Source organism: Eucyclogobius newberryi, unplaced genomic scaffold (genome assembly GCF_026437365.1).
Source record: "Eucyclogobius newberryi isolate DKJ021-1_F unplaced genomic scaffold, fEucNew1.0.hap1 SCAF_11, whole genome shotgun sequence".
In the NCBI taxonomy this organism is placed as follows: domain Eukaryota; kingdom Metazoa; phylum Chordata; class Actinopteri; order Gobiiformes; family Gobiidae; genus Eucyclogobius; species Eucyclogobius newberryi.
Window position 1 is genome coordinate 13,911,181 of NW_027315735.1, and position 26,191 is coordinate 13,937,371.

Here is a 26,191-nt window from a genome sequence, read left to right on the forward strand (position 1 = left end):
CAACAGCCGTGTGTAACTGGTGTGTAACTGGTGTGTAACTGGTGTGTAACTGGTGTGTAACTGGTGTGTAACTGGTGCAAACATAGTTAAGTCATATGCAACGTGTGTGTTTCATATGGTAAAAAATATGGTTTTGATAAATGAGTGTATAGTTTTTACAAGAGTGTTTCATTTTGCAAAGGAGCTAATGTGTTGTGATAATTGGGTTTGTGGTTGTGCTAATTGTGTGAAGGGTTTTGCTAAATAAAACAAAACAATCAAAATTGTGTTTATTCAATCGTAAAAAACTGTAATATTATCTGTGTCATTAGTGTTATTATTAGTATGATTAGTGTTGTTATTAGTACCTTTTGTGTCCTTGTGTGTGTCCAGGGCTCTGCAGTGTTCTGGTTTAACCTTCACTCCAGTGGAGAGGGTCTAAACCAGGTCTAAACCAGGTCTAAACTAGAACTGAACCAGGTCTATACCAGGTCTAAACCAGGTCTAAACTAGAACTGAACCAGGTCTAAACCAGGACTAAACCAGTACTAAACCAGGTCTAAACCAGGTCTAAACCAGGTTTAAACCAGGACTAAACCAGGACTAAACCAGGTCTAAACCGAGACAAAACCAGTCCTAAACCAGGTCTAAACCAGGACTAAACCAGGACTAAACCAGGTCTAAACCAGGTCTAAACCAGAACTAAACCAGGTCTAAACCAGGTCTAAACCAGGTCTAAACCTGGACTAAACCAGGTCTAAACCAGGACTAAACCAAGACAGCATCCCCTGTTCTTAGAACCTCCTTCTGCAGGAAAAGCTACCTTTGTGATGAAGTAGAAACCTGGAGGAGCTCCAGACTGAAGATGCGGCGGACGAGCTTCAGTTTGCAGATAAACTCTATTTGAGCTTCAAGTCTTAAATGTTTTTACATCAAAACCGTTGTCAGGGCCAGGGCCAGGGCCAGGGCCAGGGCCAGAACCAGGGCCAGGGCCAGGGCCAGGGCCAGGGCCAGAACCAGGGCCAGGGCCAGGGCCAGGGCCAGGGCCAGGGCCAGGGCCAGGGCCAGAGCCAGAGCCAGTGAGTAATACATATTACACGAGCCGACATGTGAGTTGGTTTGATTTTCTTTTGCAAAACAGGGAAAGTAAAAACTAGTGAGTATTTGTTAAATGTGCAGTAAATGTTTTGTTCCACTCAAACTTTAGAAACAAGACAGAGTTTAATGTTTTACAAAATCTTAAGGACCTTTTAACATTTTAGATATTTTTACATTTTAAATATTTATAAAGTGTTTTTTTTTTTTTTAGATAATTTCCCCTCAAATATTAAATTGTCCACAACGATCTATAAATAAATCTGAACAACCCCAAGTCCAGACACTTTTGAAACGTTTCCTCATGTCTGGACCAATCAGAGGCTGCATTCGGGGGATGCTGTGCTCTGATTGGACGGCGGCTCACGGTCAGCTGTTTCCAAACCAAAGGAGTTAAAGTTAGCCTCATCAGACCGAAGGAGCTGGAAAAAAAAGTTCTATTCAGAGTTGTGTTTTTATAGCAACGCAGCTGCTGTGTTTTTCCAGCAGGTGGAGACTGGAGCTGCGTCACACTGAGGGGGGAGGCGAGGGGGGGACATAGGGGGGTTTCCGGTCACTGAGGACATATGCTTCACACAGTAGAGGCTCTAAACTCACCCCAACTGATTTCAAACTTGTATTTCTGTCGCTGAAGCACAGTCTGAACTTAAATACTGGTCCAGTGTGTGTGTGTGTGTGTGTGTGTGTGTGTGTGTGTGTCTGTGTGTGTGTGTGTGTCTGTGTGTCTGTGTCTGTGTGTGTGTGTGTGTGTCTGTGTGTGTGTGTGTGTCTGTGTGTGTGTGTGTGTGTGTGTGTGTCTGTGTGTGTGTGTCTGTGTGTGTGTCTGTGTGTGTGTGTGTGTGTTTCCTCTCCTGCGTCACTAAAACACACTCTCATTAATGTGTCAGATTTATGCTCAAACCTTTCGCATCATGTGTTTCTGTAAACGTCTGGATCTCGACCAAACGCACTTCCTTCACTTGAATCCAAACTACGTCCTGTGAGAGCGACTTCACTTCCACGCCGGCCGCTCCTGACTCCGCGCTTTCCAAAATGCTCACGTACGACTCAAACCTGCAGGAAGAGCGCAGGAAATGATGGCTTTATCTGCCCCGAGAAGAGGATCCAGGAAACTGTGGCGGTTTGGAGACGGTCTGACCACAGTCACCACCTGCTTTCAGCCATAAGAAGTTCAGCTTGGAGTGATTTTCACACATGCTCTACCTCTAGAACGTTTTGGAACAGTTCTTTTCATGGAGAAATGTGTCTGCTCCGTGGGAACTGGACCTCACCCAAACACAGCTCCTTTTTTCTCCATCAATCAAACCTAAATGACACTTTTTATTTACTTTTACTTGAGCAGTTTTTTCCCAAATACTTTTTACACTGACTGGACAATACTTTGGACACTCCTTTGTACTTTTACTTAAGTGTGTGTGTTACAGTGTGTGTCTTCCTCTGCTCCGCCCCCTCTGTTGTTTGAAACAGAGACGTTCCTTTCCAGATTAGAGCTAAACATCTAAAGAAAAGTCATCATAAAAAGTGAGCGATGTGTTTTTAAGAGTTCGTCTTTTCCTTCATTAGGCCCGAGCCCCAGCAGGGCGGAGGGCCTATTGCTCCCGCAACGCTGCCGAAGGCAGCGTTGCAACTGTCTGACCAAAAAAATGCGGGCGCATCCCGTCGCCCCTAGCAAATACAGTGAACTAGCCCATGCCGAAGGCATGGATCATGCATACTTACTCCTGCTATGACAGAAATAAAAATTTGTGAATTTTTTTTTCAACAATTTTTCTTTCAACAATTTGTGAATGGGCAATGCCCATTCACAAATTGTTGACAACAGCAGCGCGAAGCGCTGCATTCCTCCAAAAACCCTCCTGGCATCGTCCTGTACGCGAGAATCCATGCCGCAGGCATGGGCCATGCTTGTATCTGCTCAAATCAATGGAAGTCTATGGGGAGTGGGCGGGGCATCCCGACGGAATGGGGAGTGACGAGCGCGTAAGCGCTCGTAATGATGATTCCACCCCATGGCGGCATGGGGAAGGCTTAGAGCTTTCAAACGATGTATAATTTGTTGTTATAGTGGAAACGGCTATATTGTTTTTGCTAAAAATATTATTAGGCCCGAGCGCCACAAGCTGGCGAGAGGCCTATTAATCTCGTAAGGCCGTGCGAAGCACGGCTGCGAAAGTGCGCACGTAGTGCGCACGAAATCGAGCGTGAAGCGCTCGCCCACTTCCAAACACTCACTAACGCACTCCTCCACTCATGCACGCCCCGTGCATACTAATTAGTTGTAGGAAAATGGAACATTACCGTTGTAAACGGGCGAAGCCCGTGCAAAAGTTCGCACTAAACGAGCACTTTACATTGGGATGACGACCGCTTCGGCGGTCGTCATCCCCATATAAAGCACTCATTTGCGCTAAGTAGCTCACGAATACGTTCCCCATCTCTTGCATGTTCCGTGCATATAAGCATGTAATGCAAAAATTGAACATTATTACTGTATAGAGGGCCAAAAACACAAAGTGGGCGGAGCCCACTCAAAATTATCGAAAGTACCCGTCAGTGACCAGGGACCCACACCATGAGGTAGGAAAGCGCGAGCGCTTTCCGAAAATGTATAGTTTATGATATTTGAAAAATGGGAAACATTGTTTTCGCATCGGAATATTATTCTTTCTTTCTTTCTTTCTTTCTTTCTTCTTCTCGGGACCAACCCCCCTATTTTTCACCCAGTGAACATTGACGAAAAGTCACAAAAATTTGCACACCTCTAAAAATCGTGCCTCTCTACATTCTGGCTATTTCCCTTTTCTAAAATAAAAAAATTGGCGCGTCAGCGCCACCAAATGTACCAAAAATGCATTGAGAGATGGGAAATGACCCAAAAAAAATCTGATCGTAGAATCATGAAATTTGGCGCAGAGGTAGATGGTGACAAGAGAAGTAAAAAATATTATTACGGCAATGCCGTCCGCCCAACCAAATGTCGGCCATATTGCTTCAAAAATGGCTAAACATGACTTCGGAGTTTTTCCAAACGTCGTACTTTTACGAACTCCTCCCAGGGCGTTGGCCCTAAAAAGCTGAAATTTGGTGAAAATGCTACTGAGGAGTGGGACATCAAAAGTTATCCAAATTACATTGATACCTCTCACGGTCTCTGAGCGGCGAAGCCGCAAACTGTAGCTAGAATTTCAGAAATCTCCCATATTTAAAATTTCTGCCGTTTGCGCAGATAAAGTCCGAATTGCGTCAAATTAGAATCAGTTGTTAAACTCTTTGCCCTAAACCTACTTGAAGTGAAATAAATTCATTTGGCGCCACAGCGCCCCCTACAGATTTTATATGGAGGTTAAATGTTTAGTTTTGCGAAATTATATGAAATTTGACACACAACTCAATTTTAGCATCCCCATCAAAAAAGTCAATGACTCATGTCATAATTGTTATGGCGTTGCCGTAACGATGACCGAAACCTTTCATGTTTACACTTTAGACTTTCACAAACTCCTCCCAGGGCGTCAGCCCTATTAACCTGAAATTTGGTGAGACTCATCTTCAAGACCATCAAAAGTTATCCACATTTTCATTCAAAGAGTCACGGTGTCTGTGCGGCAAAGCCGCACATTTTGCCAAGAATTCAAAATAAAATAGCTTTTTGATGGTAAAACAAAGGGGAGAAGATGTGACAGCGTCACAGATTCAGCAGTAGGCGTAATAAAAGGACAATTGGGGCTCCTCTTGCGGCGTGGCGGCGGCGTGGCGGCGGCGTGGCGAGGGCCGATCATTGCCGCTTGCGGCTATATTTATTATTATTATTATTATTATTTTTCTTGTTCTTCTTCAGCGCTTTGATCTCTAATTTGACCCCCTGAACATGCTCAAAAACTCACCAAACTTTGCCCAAAATTCAGAATCGGCGAAAAATTTTATTTTTTCTGGGCCATTTTTTTTTTCGTTAAAAAATGGCGCGACAGCGCCACCGACAAAAGTCAAAATACATTGCGCCTATGGGAGACGCCCCGAGGTCAACTTTGGCGTAAAGCTACGAAATTCGGGACACGCATTCCTCTCGTGAGGATAAACAAAAAAAATCATTGTGGCCACGCCCCCAAACTTACCCTATGGCCGCCATCTTCCTTTGAAAATGAAAACAAGCTGAGTTAGCCATTTTGTTTACGTCAAACTTTGACGAACTCCTCCTAGGGCGTTTTGCCCACCGACTTCAAAATCGGCGTACGTCCTCTGGACAAGTGGGGCATCTAAAGTTATTCAATTTTTTGAGATACCTTTTACGGTCTGTGTGCGGCGCAGCCGCAAAGTTGGACAACTTATTTTGGAATATTGCAGGTCTAAAAATTGCTCCCATTTGATCAAAACCAGTCCGATTAGGACCAAATTTGAATCAGTTGTTAAACTTTCTAGTTTGGACCAGTTTAGGCTGACAAAATTGAAATGGCAGTGATAGCGCCCCCTACAGAGTGACCTTTAAATTAACATTGAAGGTCAAAAATTAGTTTTACCAAAATTGTCTAAACTTTACCCAAAATTCTATTTTGCCGTCCCGATCACAAAAGCCAATCACAAAAATGCCTAAATTTTTACGCCGTAGTCGTAGCGATGACAGAAACCTCCCATGTTATCCCTATGGGAAAACCACAAAATCTCTCAAATTACCACATTTTTATGTTTTACACTTTAACGAAGTCCTCCTAGTGCGTTTTGCCCACCAACCTCAAAATCGGTGTACGTCCTCTAGACAAGTGGTGTATCTAAAGTTATCCAAATTTTAAGGATAACTTTTACGGTCTTTGTGCGACGGAGCCGCAAACGTTTCCCAGAATTCTGACTATTTGGCCTTCAGAGTGGCCTATAAACAATAGAGTTTTTCCAAATGACATGATATTTTGAACGAAATTCTAATTTGCCATCCTGATCATACAAGTATGAGAGCCAAAGTCATATTTTGTACGGCGTAACCGTAGCGTTGACAGAAACATCCCATGTTATCCTTATGGGAAAATCGTAGAATCGCTCAAATCACCACATTTTTACGCTTCACACTTTAACAAACTCCTCCTAGGGCGATTGTCCGATCAAGTTCATATTTGGAGAATATCATCTACACAAGCGGGGCATCAAAACTTACCCATATTTTGATTCTAAGTGCTACGGTCTCTGTGTGGCGGACCCGCAAATATATGTCAGAAATGGGAAAACAGCGAAATCTCTAAAATCACCACATTTTTACGCTTCACACTTTAACGAACTCCTCCTAGGCCGATTGCCCGATCAAGCTCATATTTGGAGAAAATCATCTACACAAACGGGGCATCAAAAGTTATCCATATTTTGATTTTAAGTGGTACGGTCTCTGTGCCGTGGAGCTGCAAATATACTGTCACAAATGGGAAAAACGCCAAATCCTTGAAATGTTCACATTTACGCTTCACACTTTAACAAACTCCTCCGTGGGCAATAGCTCGATCAAGCTTTACTTTGGGAAAAATTATCTACACAAGCGCGGCATCAAAGTTATCCATATTTTTATTCCAAGTGCTACGGTCTCTGTGCGGCGGCGCAGCAAATTTGACTGACACTTGTGTTCATTTGCACTGGATTGGCCATGTCCAATGTGTCGCCGTCTGTCAAGTTCTTTTTTTATTCAACACACAATAAGGGCGCCATCTTTATCAAGTCGAAAGCGCAGAGTCGGAAGGCCGGCGGCCCGCGAGGGCCGTTGGATGCCGCTTGCGGCTTTAATTTTTCTTGTTCTTCTTCAGCGCTTTGATCTCTAATTTGACCCCCTGAACATGCTCAAAAACTCACCAAACTTTGCCCAAAATTCAGAATCAGCGAAAAATGTTGTTTTTTCTGGGCCATTTTTTTTTTCGTCAAAAAATGGCGCGACAGCGCCACCGACAAAAGTCAAAATACATTGCGCCTATGGGAGACGCCCCGAGGTCAACTTTGTCGTAAAGCTACGAAATTCGGGACACGCATTCCTCTCGTGAGGACAAAAAAAAAAAATCATTGTGACCACACCCCCAGACTTACCCTATGGCCGCCATCTTCCTTAGAAAATGAAAACACGCTGTGTTAGCCATTTTGTTCACGTCAAACTTTGACGAACTCCTCCTAGGGCGTTTTGCCCACCAACTTCAAAATTGCCGTACGTCCTCTGGACAAGTGGGGCATCTAAAGTTATCCAATTTTTGGAGATACCTTTTATGGTCTGTGTGCGGCGCAGCCGCAAAGTTGGACAACTTATTTAAGAATATTGCAGGTCTAAAAATTGCTCCCATTTGATCAAAAACAGTCCGATTATGACCAAATTTGAATCATTTGTTCAACTTTCTAGTTTGGACAAGTTTATGATGACAAAATTTAAATGGGCGCGATAGCGCCCCCTACAGAGTGACCTTTAAATTAACATTGAAGGTCAAAAATTAGTTTTACCAAAATATTCTAAACTTTACCCAAAATTCTATTTTGGCGTCCCGATCAAAAAAGCCAATCAGACAAATGCCTTAATTTTTACGGCGTAGTCGTAGCGATGACATAAACTTCCCATGTTATCCCTATGGGAATACCGCTAAATCTCTCGAATATCAACATTTTTCTGTTTCACACTTTAACGAACTCCTCCTAGTGCGTTTTGCCCACCAACCTCAAAATCGGTGTACGTCCTCTAGACAAGTGGGGCATCTAAAGTTATCCACATTTTAAGGATAGCTTTTACGGTCTCTGTGCGACGGAGCCGCAAACGTTTCCCAGAATTCGGACTATTTGGCCTTCAGAGTGGCCTATAAGCAATAGAGTTTTTCCAAATGACATGATATTTTGAACAAAATTCTAATTTGCCATCCTGATCATGAAAGTATGAGAGCCAAAGTCATATTTTGTACGGCGTAACCGTAGCGATGACAGAAACATCCCATGTTATCCTTATGGGAAAATCGTAGAATCGCTCAAATCACCACATTTTTACGCTTCACACTTTAACGAACTCCTCCTAGGGCGATTGTCCGATCAAGTTCATATTTGGAGAATATCATCTACACAAGCGGGCCATCAAAACGTATCCATATTTTGATTCTAAGTGCTACGGTCTCTGTGTGGCGGACCCGTAAATATATGTCAGAAATGGGAAAACAGCAAAATCTCTAAAATGACCACATTTTTACGCTTCACACTTTAACGAACTCCTCCCAGGGCGATTGCCCGATCAAGCTCATATTTGGGGAAAATCATCTACACAAACGGGGCATCAAAAATTATCCATATTTTGATATTAAGTGGTACGGTCTCTGTGCCGTGGAGCTGCAAATATACTGTCACAAATGGGAAAAACGCCAAATCCTTGAAATGTTCACATTTACGCTTCACACTTTAACAAACTCCTCCTAGTGCGTTTGGCTCACCGATCTCAAAATCGGTGTACCTCCTCTAGACAAGTGGGGCATCAAAAGTTATTCAAATTTTATGGATAACATTTACGGTCTCTGTGCAGCTGAGCCGCAAACTTTTCGCAGAATTTGGACTATTTGGCCTTCAGAGTGGCCTATAAACAAGAGTTTTTCCAAATGACATGACATTTTGCACACAATTCTCATTTGCCATCCCCAAAATAAAAGTATGGGAGCCAAAGTCATATTTGGTAAAGCGTAGCCGTAGCGATGACAGAAACATCCCATGTTATCCCTATGGGGAAACCGCAAAATCTCTCAAATGACCACATTTTTACACTTCACACTTTAACAAACTCCTCCTAGGGCGATTATCCGATCAAGTTCATATTTGGGGAGAATCATCTACACAAGCGGGGCATCAAAAGTTATCCATATTTTTATTCCAAGTGTCACGGTCTCTGTGCGCTGGAGCTGCACATTTGACCGATATTTGTCTTCATTTGCACTGGTTAAGCACAGCATTGTACATGTCCAATGTGTCACTGTCTTAGTTCTTAGACAATTGCGTTTGCGCCAACTCTGTAAAATGCAGAGAGCAGAGTCGGAAGGCCGGCGGCCCGCGAGGGCCGTTGGATGCCGCTTGCGGCTTTAATTTTTCTTGTTCTTCTTCAGCGCTTTGAACTCTAATTTGACCCCCTGAACATGCTCAAAAACTCACCAAACTTTACCCAAAATTCAAAATCGGCGAAAAATTTTGTTTTTTCTGGGCCATTTTTTTTTTTGTTAAAAAATGGCGCGACAGCGCCACCGACAAAAGTCAAAATACATTGCGCCTATGGGAGACGCCCCGAGGTCAACTTTGTCGTAGAGCTACGAAATTCGGAACACGCATTCCTCTCGTGAGGACAAAAAACAAATATTATTGTGGCCACGCCCCCAGAATTACCCTATGCCCGCCATCTTCCTTTGAAAATGAAAACACGCTGTGTTAGCCATTTTGTTCACGTCAAACTTTGACGAACTCCTCCTAGGGCGTTTTGCCCACCGACTTCAAAATCGGCGGACGTCCTCTGGACAAGTGGGGCATCTAAAGTTATCCAATTTTTTGAGATACCTTTTACGGTCTGTGTGCGGCGCAGCCGCAAAGTTGGACAACTTATTTTGGGATATTGCAGATCTAAAAATTGTTCCCATTTGATCAAAACAAGTCCGATTAGGACCAAATTTGAATCAGTTGTTCAACTTTCTAGTTTGGACCAGTTTATGATGACAAAATTGAAATGGGCGCGATAGCGCCCCCTACAGAGTGACCTTTAAATTAACATTGAAGGTCAAAAATTAGTTTTACAAAAATTTTCTAAACTTTACCCAAAATTCTATTTTGGCGTCGCGATCAAAAAAGCCAATCAGACAAATGCCTTAATTTTTACGGCGTAGTCGTAGCGATGACATAAACCTCCCATTTTATCCCTATGGGAAAACCGCAAAATCTCTCGAATATCCACATTTTTATGTTTTACACTTTAACGAAGTCCTCCTAGTGCGTTTTGCCCACCGACCTCAAAATCGGTGTACGTCCTCTAGACAAGTGGAGCATCTAAATTTATCCAAATTTTAAGGATAGCTTTTACGGTCTCTGTGCGACGGAGCCGCAAACGTTTCCCAGAATTCTGACTATTTGGCCTTCAGAGTGGCCTATAAACAATAGAGTTTTTCCAAATGACATGATATTTTGAACAAAATTCTAATTTGCCATCCTGATCACAAAAGTATGAGAGCCAAAGTCATATTTTGTACGGCGTAACCGTAGCGATGACAGAAACATCCCATGTTATCCTTATGGGAAAATCGCTAAATCGCTCAAATCACCACATTTTTACGCTTCACACTTTAACAAACTCCTCCTAGGGCGATTGTCCGATCAAACTCATATTTGGGGAAATCATCTACACAAGCGGGGCATCAAAAATTAGTCATATTTTGATTTTAAGTGGTACGGTCTCTGTGCCGTGCAGCTGCAAATATACTGTCACAAATGGGAAAAACGCCAAATCTTTGAAATGTTCACATTTACGCTTCACACTTTAACAAACTCCTCCGTGGGCAATAGTCCGATCAAGCTTTACTTTGGGAAATATCATCTACACAAGCGCGGCATCAAAAGTTATCCATATTTATATTCAGAGTGCTGCTGTCTCTGTGCGGCGGCGCAGCAAATTTGACTGACACTTGTGTTGATTTGCACTGGATTGGCCATGTCCAATGTGTCCCCGTCTGTCAAGTTCTTTTCTAATTCACACACAATAAGGGCGCCATCTTTATCAAGTCGAAAGCACAGAGTCGGAAGGCCGGCGGCCCGCGAGGGCCGTTGGATGCCGCTTGCGGCTTTAATTTTTATTTTTCTTGTTCTTCTGCTTTTTGAGCTCTAATTTGACCCCCTGAACATACTCAAAAACTCACCAAACGTTGCCCAAAATTCAGAATTGGCGAAAAATTTGATTTTTTCTGGGCCATTTTTTTTTTCGTTAAAAAATGGCGCGACAGCGCCACCAACAAAAGTCAAAATACATTGCGCCTATGGGAGACGCCCCGAGGTCAACTTTGGCGTAAAGCTACGAAATTCGGGACACGCATTCCTCTCTTGAAGACAAAAAAAAATATTATTGTGGCCACGCCCCCAGACTTACCCTATGGCCGCCATCTTCCTTTGAAAATGAAAACACGCTGTGTTAGCCATTTTGTTCACGTCAAACTTTGACGAACTCCTCCTAGGGCGTTTTGCCCACTGACTTCAAAATCGGCGTACGTCCTCTGGACAAGTGGGGCATCTAAAGTTATCCAATTTTTTGAGATACCTTTTACGGTCTGTGTGCGGCGCAGCCGCAAAGTTGGACAACTTATTTTGGAATATTGCAGATCTAAAAATTGCTCCCATTTGATCAAAACGAGTCCGATTAGGACCAAATTTGAATCAGTTGTTAAACTTTCAAGTTTGGACCAGTTTAGGATGACAAAAATTGAAATGGGCGCGATAGCGCCCCCTACAGAGTTGCCTTTGAGTGAACATTGATGGACAAAAACTGGTTTTACACAAATGTTCTAAACTTTGCCCAAAATTCTATTTTGGGGTCCCGAGCAAAAGGCCAATCAAACTTATGCCTTAATTTTTACGGCGTAGCCGTAGCCATGACGGAAACCTCCCATGTTATCCCTATGGGAAAATTGCTAAATCTCTCGAATATCCACATTTTTATGTTTCACACTTTTAACGAACTCCTCCTAGTGCGTTTTGCCCACGAACCTCAAAATCGGTGTACGTCCTCTAGACAAGTGGGGCATCTAAAGTTATCCAAATTTTAAGGATAACTTTTACGGTCTCTGTGCGACGGAGCCGCAAACATTTCCCTGAATTCTGACTATTTGGCCTCAAGAGTGGCCTATAAACAATAGAGTTTTTCCAAATTACATGATATTTTGCACAAAATTCTAATTTGCCATCCTGATCATAAAAGTATGAGAGCCAAAGTCATATTTTGTACGGCGTAACCGTAGCGATGACAGAAACATCCCATGTTATCCTTATGGGAAAATCGCGAAATTGCTCAAATCACCACATTTTTACGCTTCACACTTTAACAAACTCCTCCTAGGGCGATTGTCTGATTGTCCAAACTCATATTTGGGGAAAATCATCTACACAAGCGGGGCATCAAAAGTTATCCATATTTTGATTCTAAGTGCTACCGTCTCTGTGTTGCGGACCCGCAAATATATGTCACAAATGGGAAAACAGCGAAATCTCTAAATGACCACATTTTTACGCTTCACACTTTAACCAACTCCTCCTAGGGCGATTTTCCGATCAAATTCATATTTGGGGAGAATCATCTACACAAGTGGGGCATCAAAACTTATCCATATTTTGATTCTAAGTGCTACGGTCTCTGTGCCGTGGAGCTGCAAATATACTGCCACAGATGGGAAAAACGCTAAATCCTTGAAATGTTCACATTTACGCTTCACACTTTAACAAACTCCTCCGTGGGCAATAGCCCGATCAAGCTTTACTTTGGGCAATATCATCTACACAAGTGGGGCATCAAAAGTTATCCATATTTATATTCTAAGTGCTACGGTCTCTGTGCGGCGGAGCAGCAAATTTGACTGACACTTGTGTTCGTTTACCCTGGATTGGCCATGTCCAATGTGTCGCCGTCTGTCAAGTTCTTTTTTAATTCAAAACACAATAAGGGCGCCATCTTTATCAAGTCGAAAGCGCAGAGTCGGAAGGCCGGCGGCCCGTGAGGGCCGTTGGATGCCGCTTGCGGCTTTAATTTTGTTTGTTTCATCTGTTTTCTATAATATAAGCACAAATATGGCCATTCTGTTCCAATGCAATAATATGTAGGACTAATCATCATTATCAACAGGCTCAAAAACCAGAGGTTTGATGACTCAGACACAGCAGCTTCAGAAGCTGACCTCTGACCTGGCATTTCATGTTTGCGTCCTGTTAGCTTCCCTTTGGCCGTGAGTGCTTCCTGTTAGCTTCCTGTTAGCTTCCTGTTAGCGTCTGCAGCTGTCGTTAGCGCTGAACAGCTGTGAGTTTAAATTTAGAGCCCAATCCTCCTTGAAAAGACACACCACTTCCTCCAGAAACAGGAAGCTGACGCTCGATAGAGATTTTGAAGAATCAGAGCCGTGAACTTGAGTCTGGACAAAACACACACAATGTCAACACTTTAGAAGCTCCTGAGATCAACACAACTTAAGATTTAGATAGTTTAGGCCAATGCAACATCATGTTTAGACCCACTTATTCAGGGCCAGGGCCAGGACCAGGACCAGAGCCAGGACCAGGACCAGGACCAGGGCCAGAGCCAGGACCAGGACCAGGACCAGGGCCAGGACCAGGGCCAGGACCAGGACCAGGGCCAGGGCCAGGGCCAGGGCCAGGTCTTTGGCGTGTTTCGTCCTGATCTTTGTCTTCTGTAGGTGGATGTTTGCTGCTGTTGTTTTCTTCTGTAGCTGTTCCCGGCTCTCATTGCCATGGAGATCTCAGGCGCGCCCCATTACCCACCGTAACGAGGTCGAGGTGAGGTCATCAATCAGGGACAGTGTCAGTGACCAGAGGCTAACGAGGCTAGTCACACGCTAACACCAGCTAATGAAACAAACACCATGGGAGGGAGGGCATCTGACACAATCTGAGACACAGGGAGGGCATCTGACACAATCTGACTGACACAGGGAGGGCATCTGACACAATCTGAGGCACAGGGAGGTTATCTGACACAATCTGAGGCATTAAGTTTTGCCAACTTTTTCAAATGTAGTCAATTCTTTAAAGTTGAGTCTTTTTTTATTGTATTTAATCAGATTTTTTGTTGAGTCTAGTTTTTCAGGAGATGTTTCAGGTTTCAGATGTCCCCAATGACCTGCAGTGTGTTGTTGGCTTTATACGTTAGCGTTGCATTGCTAATGGCTACCTCAGCTGAGTGCCAGCGTCTCCACGGCAACGGTAGGTAAACAACAGGACTCACCTGCAGAAGGAGCAGGTGAGTCCTGCAGGAGCCGGTTCACAATGACACAGACAAAGCTTCTTAAATGTTAAAGCTGCACTGAGGCACTTTTCCACCTCCTGCTGCTCCACAGAGAAGACTTCAGCCCAGAAGGTTCCACAGTATAAAGGTTCCGCAGTATGAAGGTTCCACAGTATGAAGGTTCCACAGTATGAAGGTTCCACAGTATGAAGATTCCACAGTGTGAAAGTTCCACAGTATGAAAGTTCCACAGTATGAAGGTTCCGCAGTATGAAGGTTCCACAGTATGAAAGTTCCACAGTATGAAGGTTCCACAGTATGAAGGTTCCGCAATATGAAGGTTCCACAGTATGACGCAGTATGACGGTTCCACAGTATGAAGGTTCCGCAGTATGAAGGTTCCGCAGTATGAAGGTTCGAAGGTTCCACAGTATGACGCAGTATGACGGTTCCGCAGTATGAAGGTTCCGCAGTTCTGTAGTATAAAGGTTCCGCAGTATGAAGTACCCGCAGTTCTGCAGAATGAAGGTTCCGCAGTAATAAGGTTCCACAGTATGAAGGTTCCGCAGTTCCGCAGTATGAAGGTTCCGCAGTATGAAGGTTCCACAGTATGAAGGTTCCGCAGTATGAAGGGTCCGCAGTATGAAAGTTCCACAGTATGTAGGTTCCGCAGTATGAAGGTTCCGTAGTATGAAGGTTCCGCAGCGTGAAGGTTCCGCAGTTCGAAGGTTCCACAGTATCAAGGTTCCACAACATGAAGGTTCCGCAGTATGAAGGTTCCATAGTATGACGGTTTCACAGTATGAAGGTTCCACAGTATGAAGGTTCCACAGTATGAAGGTTCCACAGTATGACGGTTCCGCAGTATGAAGGTTCCGTAGTATGAAGGTTCCACAGTATGAAGCTTCCACAGTATGAAGGTTCCGCAGTATGAAGGTTCCGCAGTATGAAGGTTCGACAGTATGAAGATTCCGCAGTATGAAGGTTCCACAATATGAAGGTTCCACAGTATGAAGGTTCCACAGTATGAGGTTCCGCAGTATGAAGGTTCCACGGTATGAAGGTTCCACAGTATGACGGTTCCGCACTATGAAGGTTCCACAGTATGACGCAGTAGGACGGTTCGACAGTATGAAGGTTCCGCAGTATGAAGGTTCGAAGGTTCCACAGTATGACGGTTCCGCACTATGAAGGTTCCGTAGTAGGACGGTTCCGCAGTATGAAGGTTCCGTAGTATGAAGGTTCCACAGTATGAAGGTTCCACAGTATGAGGTTCCGCAGTATGAAGGTTCCATAGTATGACGGTTCCACAGTATGAAGGTTCCACAGTATGAAAGTTTTACAGTATGAAGGTTTCGCAGTTCCGCAGTATGAAGGTTCCACAGTATGAAGGTTCCACAGTTCTGTAGTATAAAGGTTCCGCAGTATGAAGTACCCGCAGTTCTGCAGAATGAAGGTTCCGCAGTAATAAGGTTCCACAGTATGAAGGTTCCGCAGTTCTGCAGTATGAAGGTTCCGCAGTATGAAGGTTCCGCAGTATAAAGGGTCCGCAGTATGAAAGTTCCACAGTATGTAGGTTCCGCAGTATGAAGGTTCCGTAGTATGAAGGTTCCGCAGCATGAAGGTTCCGCAGTTCAAAGGTTCCACAGTATCAAGGTTCCACAACATGAAGGTTCCGCAGTATGAAGGTTCCATAGTATGACGGTTTCACAGTATGAAGGTTCCACAGTATGAAGGTTCCACAGTATGAAGGTTCCACAGTATGAAGGTTCCACAGTACGAAGGTTCCGCAGTATGAAGGTTCCGCAGTATGAAGGTTCCACAGTATGAAGATTCCGCAGTATGACGGTTCCGCACTATGAAGGTTCCGCAGTAATAAGGTTCCACAGTATGAAGGTTCCGCAGTTCTGCAGTATGAAGGTTCCGCAGTATGAAGGTTCCGCAGTATAAAGGGTCCGCAGTATGAAAGTTCCACAGTATGTAGGTTCCGCAGTATGAAGGTTCCGTAGTATGAAGGTTCCGCAGCATGAAGGTTCCGCAGTTCAAAGGTTCCACAGTATCAAGGTTCCACAACATGAAGGTTCCGCAGTATGAAGGTTCCATAGTATGACGGTTTCACAGTATGAAGGTTCCACAGTATGAAGGTTCCACAGTATGAAGGTTCCACAGTATGAAGGTTCCACAGTACGAAGGTTCCGCAGTATGAAGGTTCCGCAGTATGAAGGTTCCACAGTATGAAGATTCCGCAGTATGACGGTTCCGCACTATGAAGGTTCCGTAGTAGGACGGTTCCGCAGTATGAAGGTTCCGTAGTATGATGGTTCCACAGTATGCAGGTTCCACAGTATGAAGGTTCCACAGCATGAAGGTTCCACAGTATGAAGGTTCCACAGCATGAAGGTTCCGCAGTTCCGCAGTATGAATGTTCCACAGTATGAAGGTTACGCAGTTCTGCAGTATGAAGGTTCCGCAGTATGAAGTTCCTCAGTTCTGCAGTATGAAGGTTCCGCAGTATGAAGGTTCCGCAGTATGAAGGTTCCGCAGTATGAAGGTTTCACAGTATGAAGGTTCCACAGTATGAAGGTTCCGCAGTTCCGCAGTATGAAGGTTCCACAGTATGAAGGTTCCACAGTATGAAGGTTCCACAGTATGAAGGTTCCGCAGTATGACGGTTCCACAGTATGAAGGTTCCACAGTATGAAAGTTTTACAGTATGAAGGTTTCGCAGTTCCGCAGTATGAAGGTTCCACAGTATGAAGGTTCCACAGTTCTGTAGTATAAAGGTTCCGCAGTATGAAGTACCCGCAGTTCTGCAGAATGAAGGTTCCGCAGTAATAAGGTTCCACAGTATGAAGGTTCCGCAGTTCTGCAGTATGAAGGTTCCGCAGTATGAAGGTTCCGCAGTATAAAGGGTCCGCAGTATGAAAGTTCCACAGTATGTAGGTTCCGCAGTATGAAGGTTCCGTAGTATGAAGGTTCCGCAGCATGAAGGTTCCGCAGTTCAAAGGTTCCACAGTATCAAGGTTCCACAACATGAAGGTTCCGCAGTATGAAGGTTCCATAGTATGACGGTTTCACAGTATGAAGGTTCCACAGTATGAAGGTTCCACAGTATGAAGGTTCCACAGTATGAAGGTTCCACAGTACGAAGGTTCCGCAGTATGAAGGTTCCGCAGTATGAAGGTTCCACAGTATGAAGATTCCGCAGTATGACGGTTCCGCACTATGAAGGTTCCGTAGTAGGACGGTTCCGCAGTATGAAGGTTCCGTAGTATGAAGGTTCCACAGTATGAAGGTTCCACAGTATGAGGTTCCGCAGTATGAAGGTTCCACAGTATGAAGGTTCCACAGTATGAAGGTTCCACAGTATGAGGTTCCGCAGTATGAAGGTTCCACAGTATGAAGGTTCCACAGTATGACGGTTCCGCACTATGAAGGTTCCGTAGTATGACGGTTCCGCAGTATGAAGGTTCCGTAGTATGAAGGTTCCACAGTATGAAGGTTCCGCAGTATGAAGGTTCCACAGTATGAAGGTTCCACAGTATGAAGATTCCACAGTATGAAGGTTCCGCAGTATGAAGGTTCCACAGTATGACGCAGTATGATGGTTCCACAGTATGAAGGTTCCGCAGTATGAAGCAGTATGACGGTTCCACAGTATGAAGGTTCCGCAGCATGAAGGTTCGAAGGTTCCACAGTATGACGCAGTATGACGGTACTGCAGTATGAAGGTTCCGCAGTTCCACAGTATGAAGGTTGCGCAGTTCTGCAGTATGAAGGTTACGCAGTATGAAGTTCTGCAGTTCTGCAGTATGAAGGTTCCGCAGTATGAAGGTTCCGCAGTTCCGCAGTATGAAGGTTCCACAGTATGAAGGTTCCACAGTATGAAGGTTTCCGCAGTATGAAGGTTCCACAGTATGAAAGTTTTACAGTATGAAGGTTTCGCAGTATGATGGTTCCACAGTATGCAGGTTCCACAGTATGAAGGTTCCACAGCATGAAGGTTCCACAGTATGAAGGTTCCACAGCATGAAGGTTCCGCAGTTCCGCAGTATGAATGTTCCACAGTATGAAGGTTACGCAGTTCTGCAGTATGAAGGTTCCGCAGTATGAAGTTCCTCAGTTCTGCAGTATGAAGGTTCCGCAGTATGAAGGTTCCGCAGTATGAAGGTTCCGCAGTATGAAGGTTTCACAGTATGAAGGTTCCACAGTATGAAGGTTCCGCAGTTCCGCAGTATGAAGGTTCCACAGTATGAAGGTTCCACAGTATGAAGGTTCCACAGTATGAAGGTTCCGCAGTATGACGGTTCCACAGTATGAAGGTTCCACAGTATGAAAGTTTTACAGTATGAAGGTTTCGCAGTTCCGCAGTATGAAGGTTCCACAGTATGAAGGTTCCGCAGTTCCGCAGTATGAAGGTTCCACAGTATGAAGGTTCCACAGTATGAAGGTTCCACAGTATGAAGGTTTCGCAGTATGAAGGTTCCGCAGTATGCAGGTTCCACAGTATGAAGTTTCCACAGCATGAAGGTTCCGCAGTTCAGCAGTATGAAGGTTCCGCAGTATGAAGTTCCTCAGTTCTGCAGTATGAAGGTTCCGCAGTGTGAAGGTTCCGCAGTATGAAGGTTCCAGAGTATGAAGGGTTCGCCGTATGAAGGTTCCGCAGTATGAAGGTTCCGCAGTATGAAGGTTGCGCAGTATGAAGGTTCCGCAGTATGAAGGTTCCACAGTATGAAGTTCCGCAGTATGAAGGTTCCACAGTGTGAAGGTTCCGCAGTATGAAGGTTCCACAGTATGAGGTTCCGCAGTATGAAGGTTCCGCAGTATGAAGGTTCCACAGTATGAGGTTCCGCAGTATGAAGGTTCCGCAGTATGAAGGTTCCACAGTATGAAGGTTCCACAGTATGAAGGTTCCACAGTATGAAGGTTCCACAGTATGAAGGTTCCACAGTATGAAGGTTCCACAGTATGAAGGTTCCGCAGTATGAAGGTTCCGCAGTATGAAGGTTGCGCAGTATGAAGGTTCCACAGTATGAAGTTCCGCAGTATGAAGGTTCCACAGTGTGAAGGTTCCGCAGTATGAAGGTTCCACAGTATGAGGTTCCGCAGTATGAAGGTTCCGCAGTATGAGGTTCCGCAGTATGAAGGTTCCGCAGTATGAAGGTTCCACAGTATGAAGGTTCCACAGTATGAAGGTTCCACAGTATGAAGGTTCCACAGTATGAAGGTTCCACAGTATGAAGGTTCCACAGTATGAGGTTCCGCAGTATGAAGGTTCCGCAGTATGAAGGTTCCACAGTATGAAGGTTCCACAGTATGAAGGTTCCACAGTATGAAGGTTCCACAGTATGAAGGTTCCACAGTATGGCACTAAACGGATCTCTTGCATTTACTTAAGTGAGCATTTTATTGCTCAAAAACACCTTTAAAAAGCCGTTTTCTCGCTGTGAGCGTTGCCTCTCCACAGATCTGACCAGTAACTCTGCTGTCACGGGCCGGTAAACTATTTCACTAAATCAGGGGCCACAGATGGAAATGAGCTCTTCAATATCTCTGCACTGTCACCCTTCAAATTAAGATTCAATTAAATTAAACTATTCGTTGACTATAGTTGAAGTATTTTGTCATGTTTTCTGAGGCAGGAGGAAGTGCAGTTATAAAGTGGCCCATCGAGCTGAAAACCATTGAGTTCAGGACCTGGCTCAGATCTTGACTTCACACATGGGACAGGAAGTGTGCTGACGTCACTTCCTGTTGTGACGCTTTGGCTCAAATAAAACGCTTTTAAAAACTATGATTGTTTAGACTGAGACAAATCCGGCTTCACACCACTCAACAACAAGGACTAAACCAGGTCTAAACCAGGTCTAAACCAGGACTAAACCAGATCTAAACCAGGACTAAACCAGATCTAAATTCAGACCTGGTCTAAATTTAAACCAGGTCTAAATTTAGACCTGGTTTGGTTCTATATTTCTTCCAGAAATAATCCCACAAAAATTGTGAATTTAAAAATTCTCTATTGTTCTTTGTTTCTGTTTTTGGTATTTTCTTTATCAAAACCTCTCAATCATTTTGGTTTTACTTCTTTTTTTCTTTTTCAACCTGAAACTGCCTCAACAAAAAAGAAACACAAAATGAAAAAAGTTTAGATTTTTATTGAAAAGTTCGATACAAACGATACAAATTTGATATAAAAACGGTGTCTTTTCTCCTGGAAGACGGAAACATCTGGAGGTATTTACAGCTGCGTCAGAAGCTCATGAACACTTTGGACATTTCATACATGCAGATATTTCAATAAGGCTGTTCAAACTATGGCGCGGGGGCTAAATGTGGCCCTCAAGTCAAGTTTTGTGGGCCCTCGGGATGAAATGGCCCTGAGTTTTCACTGCTGGAGCTACAGTCATGAACAAACTGTTGATTATGAAGAAAACTGTGGAAAGACTCTAAAAACACAAAGGACTTTAAGACCAGACACTGCAGGAAAAACAAGGCCAGTTTCTCTCTCATTTAACCTTTGACCTGTCCAGTCTGTTCTTCTCCCACAGACATGCTCCTCCCACAGAGACATGCTCCTCCCACACAAGGTTCTGAGCCTCATTTATCACACTCTCAAGTCCAAGAAATAAGGCCAGTTTTCACTCACATCGAGTTTAGTCACAAACTCCATCAGAAATCCAAAATCCTCTGTGAACGTTTCTGTGTCTAAAATGTGGGCACATTTAAATGTCCCAAATACGTGACATTTTGGCAGTTTTTCCCCCGAAAATGTGTTATTTCTGTGTGAAAACGTGACATTTTGGTGAGGAAAGTTTCATATTGAGACCTTTCGATCCTGTTCGTCTGCAGCGTCTGAACTTAAAGCATCAAATGGGACATCGTCCCTCGCCACCACAGACATTGTCTGACTCCATCGCCACAACATACATTGTTGATTCATTTCTCCCTGTGGCCCTCAGAGGCAACTGTTGTTGTGATTTTGGGCCTTACAAAAATAAATTGATTTGATTTGATCAAATGTCAAAATGTTCATCAGAAATAACCAACAGTAAAAGAACGTTTCTGGTACAAACGTTGGCGTAAAACTCGAAATGAAACCTTTGCCAAACGCACAGGAAGATTCGGCTCGTTTGGTTTGGAAAAACACCGAAAACACATGAACTGAGGATGTAGTATAAGTAAAGCTCCTAAACCTCGTCATTTTACACATTTATAAATACTTCATGTTGTATTTTACTGACAACAGACATCAAACTGCACTCGTCCCGTCGCTTAAGGCCTGAACAGGGCCGGCCCAAGCCTTCAGGGGGCCCTAAGCGAAAACATTTTTGGGGGCCCCTCACCACGTCATCAGAATCAGTTTTATTGCCATTGTCAGTGAACAATTCACATATGGGAACTTTCTTCAACGCAAACAAAGCGCACCAAAACTCCAGGGCATCCGTTTGCCAGTTAGTTTATTCTCAGCACCTCACAAGCTGAAATATTGCTAACTTAAATCCCACAATGCAACTTGGTATTCCGCTGACATCACCTCTACTCCCTGTACAAATAACACACGTCCCAGATATGTTTTTGTGTGTATTTGTGGCTGTTAAGGGTCTACAGCCACATTAGCAGTTTAAATTAATGAACGGGGGGGGTTTCAGACTTTTTTGGGTCCTCTGGTGCATTTTAATGTGGTCCAGCCGGCTAAAGTAAGAGTAAAATGTTGAGGTTGTAATGCTATAAAATGATGATGTGATGAAACTGTGCCAGGAGAAAATGACTAAAGCCAGTTATTAATACATTAGTGTACTTAATTACTCAATACAATAATGGCTATGAAAAATAATTATGGTCAAATTTATTAATTTTAACTGAAAATGTAAAAGTAATAGTTACTTTACTAATTTATCTTTTACAGCTCCCAACTGTTCCTTCTTGCCAAAGTGACAAAACAAGTTATATTAAATTAAACAAATGGCATAAGCATTGCTTGATTAACAATTAACACTGATAAAACAGTGCAAACATGTTATTCCCAGAGAATGAACAGAACGAGAAGTGAAGGTCCAAACCTAGCTTTAGTGAAGAGACTGCGTTTCTGCAACTTTGCCACTTTTGTATAAAAATATATAGTATTATTCTATAACAGACGTAATCATAATATGTCTGGTTATTTTTCACTATCAATTTATTATAATTTATAACAAATAGTCTAATGATGCTTTTTAAATGAATTGAAATGTTTTATTGCTCTATTAAAAGTGAATTACAATATAAATGTTTGTTCTGATCAGAACACCACACACTGGACTCCTGCACCTTTACGTTCCTCTTATTGCACGTTAAGAAGTCAAAGTGAAACAGACATCACGAGTCACGATTGATCTCACACATGGTGATGTGAGAGAGAGGGACGCAAACTCAAACCCGCTCATCTCTAAGTGAGGCTGCACAGGGGCCCGGGACAGGGGCCCGGGACAGGGGCCCGGGACAGGGGCCGCACACTGTTCACTCCAAAGTTTCACGTCAGAGGTTCTGGACGAGACGGCGCTCGTCCGGACCGGATCTCCGCCTCTTAGTGACCTGGGCCATAGAGGCCCCTCACCGGCCTCACCTGCAGCTGACACTACCGGGCTGGTGTAAATGTGAAACTTATTATCTTTCATTCAGACACATATTATTATGCGCGGGGCAGAGCTCTCGTCGCCTCCAGCCTGAGCGAACTAACGTGACAGAATCGTGTTGTTTCAAACAGCAGCACTAACCGTCTCTTTGTAAGAGAAGTTCAATACCTGGAAAGTGTTGTTGAGTTTGCAGTTTCTTTACATCGTCAAGAAGTTTCTTCTTTCGTTTTTCGGCATCAGGAGACATATTCTTCTGGACATGAGGACCACGTTGTGTTGTGTTTATGTTTTGCTCTCGTTCTGCTCGCGCACAATGAAGTTGACCAATCAGCGCAGGTTTGGTGTCTTGGTTGCCAGATTGTCATTACAAATAAATGCAGTTTGTGCGTTATATGTTACCGCTGTGTGCGCTGCCGCGCCAGCAGCGCTACTACACTAGTGGCGCACGCTGCGCTTGCACTTCTCATAAGACGGGTTGCCAGATTGGGGGCCCTATTAACGCCTCGGGGCCCTACGCGGCTGCTTAGTTCGCTTATAGGCTGGGCCGGCCCTGGACCTGAATTCAAAAAACATCGCAAACAAACGGCAGAATTCATCCAAAACTGCTCAGTACCAGAAGTCGTGGGCCTTTTGTCATGAACGTAAATGATACAATATATAAAATAGTGTCGAGCGACAGCGTTAGCAGCACTGAAGCTCCGCCCTCATCACTTTGGAAACCGTTTAGCAGAAGCAGAACGCCGCACGCGCTCAGATAAGAGTTGTACTTCATCTGTATGAAATATTACAGGCCTCGAGAATGTAAAATAGAGAGTGTTCAGAGAAAATAAAATTTCAGATGATATGTAATATGTTGGCATTTATGGCTTGCTGTAAATGTAGAATCGAACAGGTTTAGGATTGTGAAAGTTAGAGCTTTGACTGGGGATGAGAAAAGACAGGACATTCAGCACATTGGCTCCGTGCACAGCGGCACGCAGGCTAAGCTAACAGAGTTTATTTGAGTATTTATAACCTTTATCTAACCAGGTGAGAATGAGACGGAGACCTGGACCAAAGTAAACACTCTGTCTTTCAAATCAAACACAAAGCGTTCTTTGAGACGTTTCACACAAACTGAGACGTTCTTGACACGTGGAGGTCGGAGGTCGGGAAAAGCACCTGAAGTCTAAAAAGACTAAATCATGACGGATCAGAGTGTGTTTATAAGGGACGAGTTGGTGTCTCAATGCTAATGCTAACGCTATCGTCATAAATAAAACACATTCAAATAACAAAGTGAAATCATCTTCACATTTCTGGTGAAGGTAACATTCACCAGAAGCTGAACAGACCATTCAAAACTTCATTATTCTATGAGTTTTGAAACATTTAACACGTTTGTTGTGACTAAAATCATTACATTATTGGTCATTTTCAGTAAAAACCTCCTCCATGTGAAACAGTGCCAGAAGCATGGCCCCACCCCCTTTTCACAGACTCCACCCCCTTCACTTCAGGCTGGACTTCAGCCGTACCGTCCACGCCCCTTTAAGAGGCAGAGCTTTATCGCAGCTTAGTAGGTGAGGTCAGCTCACAGGTTACGCTGCTCTCCTGTGCCGAGTCTGTTTGACCCATCTGACTCCTCCCTCTGCTCTGACTCCTCCCTCTGCTCTGACTCCTCCCCCCGCTCTGACTCCTCCCTCCAATCTGACTCCTTCCCCCGCTCTGACTCCTCCCCCTGCTCAGACTCTTTGTCCTCTCCCCTCTCTTTAGGTTCCTCTTGTTCCTCTTGGTCCTCTAGTTCCTCAGGCTCCATCTCGTTCTCGTAGCAGAAGTGTGAGTCCTGCAGCAGGTACTTGTTCTCGGCGAGGTCTCGGGCGCTGCACCGCGGCGTGTTCAGGACCTCGTAGGTCTTGTGAAACCTGGAGTAGTCCACTTTGTAACAGTTCTTGTCCTCGAACAGCACCGGCTCAAAGCGCTGGCCCCAGAGGATCTCATGAGCGAGGTACGAGCTCCTGCACTGTGTGGTCATGGCCGTGGCCTCCACCATGCCCTCCAGGATCACCACCACCTCAAAGTCTGCCCCCTGCAGGCCGGCGAGGCTCAGCGCGTAGAACGGGCTCTGCTCGTCAATCACGTGCACCACAGTGATGGGCGACACCAGGAAGATCCGGTCCACGCCGCTGTCAAAGCCCACGTTTATGTCGGTCTGGTCCAGAGGGATAAACTCGCCTTCGTCTGTGACTCGCGAGCGCAGCAGCTGCGCGCGCACATGCGCCTCCACTAGGTGGCTCCGCCGCAGGTTTCCCACACGCCACATGAGGCAGAGCCGGCCATCGCGCAGCACAATCACCGCATTGTGGCTGAACACCAGCGTCTCATTGCGCTTCTTGGGTTTGGCCATCTTGGCCATGACGGCGCCGATGATGAAGGCGTCAATGATGCATCCCAGAATACTTTGCAGCACCACGGCGAACACGGCCAGTGGACACTCGTCCGTCACGTATCTGTAGCCGTAGCCGATGGTGGTCTGCGTCTCCACGGAGAAGAGGAAGGCCGCGGTGAAGGTGCCCACATTAGACACACACTTGCTGTTGCCGTGGAGTAGCGTCAAGAGCCAGAAGACGCAGCCGAAGAAGAGCCAGGATAGGACAAAGGCGAGGAAGAAGATGAGCAGCATGTATCTCCAGCGCACGTCCACGCATGTGGTGAACAGGTCAGCCAGGTAACGCTGGCCTTTCTCGCTCATGTTCACGAACGTCACATTACAGTGACCGTCCTTCTTCACGAAGCGGCTCTGCGGACGTGGCGCTTTGGCTTTGCCGTTGGGTGTGGCGTTAGCGGTGGCTAGCTTCATCTCATCCGAGGACACGGAGTTGTAGCGACTGCTGTTAACGTGTTGACTGTTGACTCGAGCGCTTCCCATTCCCTCGACCTGGAGCTTCAGGAGGAAGCGCTGAGCCGCCTGCCCCAGAGCGGAGTTTAGAGTCTGCGACCAATGAGAAACGAGACGAGTCCACCACAGGAGGAGCAGGTCACAGCGGAGAACAGGTCATCTGAGGAGAGAAGACATGAGTAAAACTACATCAAGGAGCAGTGAAATACAAACGTTTTGAGAGGAGGGGATGATTAGGACAAATCAGTTGAGGTGGATGAGTCTATTTATCTATGAGAACGTTTGTTTTCTTGCTAGCAGCAGCGCGCCCCATGTTGAACCACGCACCATCTCGTGAGAGTGTGGAGCTCACAGCATCACAGACCTGGCAGCGGCACACTTCACCTACAGCTGTGTCTCCTGCCAACACTCATTTTGATCCATTAGATATAATCGTTGTCATTTTTTAAAATCGATAAACAATGAACACTTGGACTAGATCTGGTTAGTCCTTTTTGGTCTTGGTTGAGTTCTGGTTTAGTCCTTGTTTTGGTCCTGGTCCTCAGAGGTTCCAACTTTGCAGAGACTTTCCTCATTAGCTCAGTCTCTTAGAAACACATCAAACCTGTGACCAGAAAATACAACAAATACTACTACTACTACTATTACTGCAATTTTGCTGCTACTGTAAACTACTTA

At 44.6% G+C, this 26,191-nt stretch overlaps 1 protein-coding gene across 1 annotated transcript; it reads right to left on the reverse strand.

Annotated features, from left to right (window-relative positions):
• Positions 1–1,391: 1,391 nt before the first annotated feature.
• Positions 1,392–25,673, reverse strand: LOC140347633 (inward rectifier potassium channel 2-like). The gene is made up of 3 exons (XM_072434203.1): positions 24,330–25,673; positions 1,976–2,127; positions 1,392–1,447 (listed from the first exon to the last, which is right to left on the reverse strand). Exons 1-3 carry the CDS (start codon positions 25,541–25,543, stop codon positions 1,392–1,394), a joined length of 1,422 nt encoding a protein of 473 aa, XP_072290304.1. The 5' UTR covers positions 25,544–25,673.
• Between the last annotated feature and the right edge of the window lie 518 nt (positions 25,674–26,191).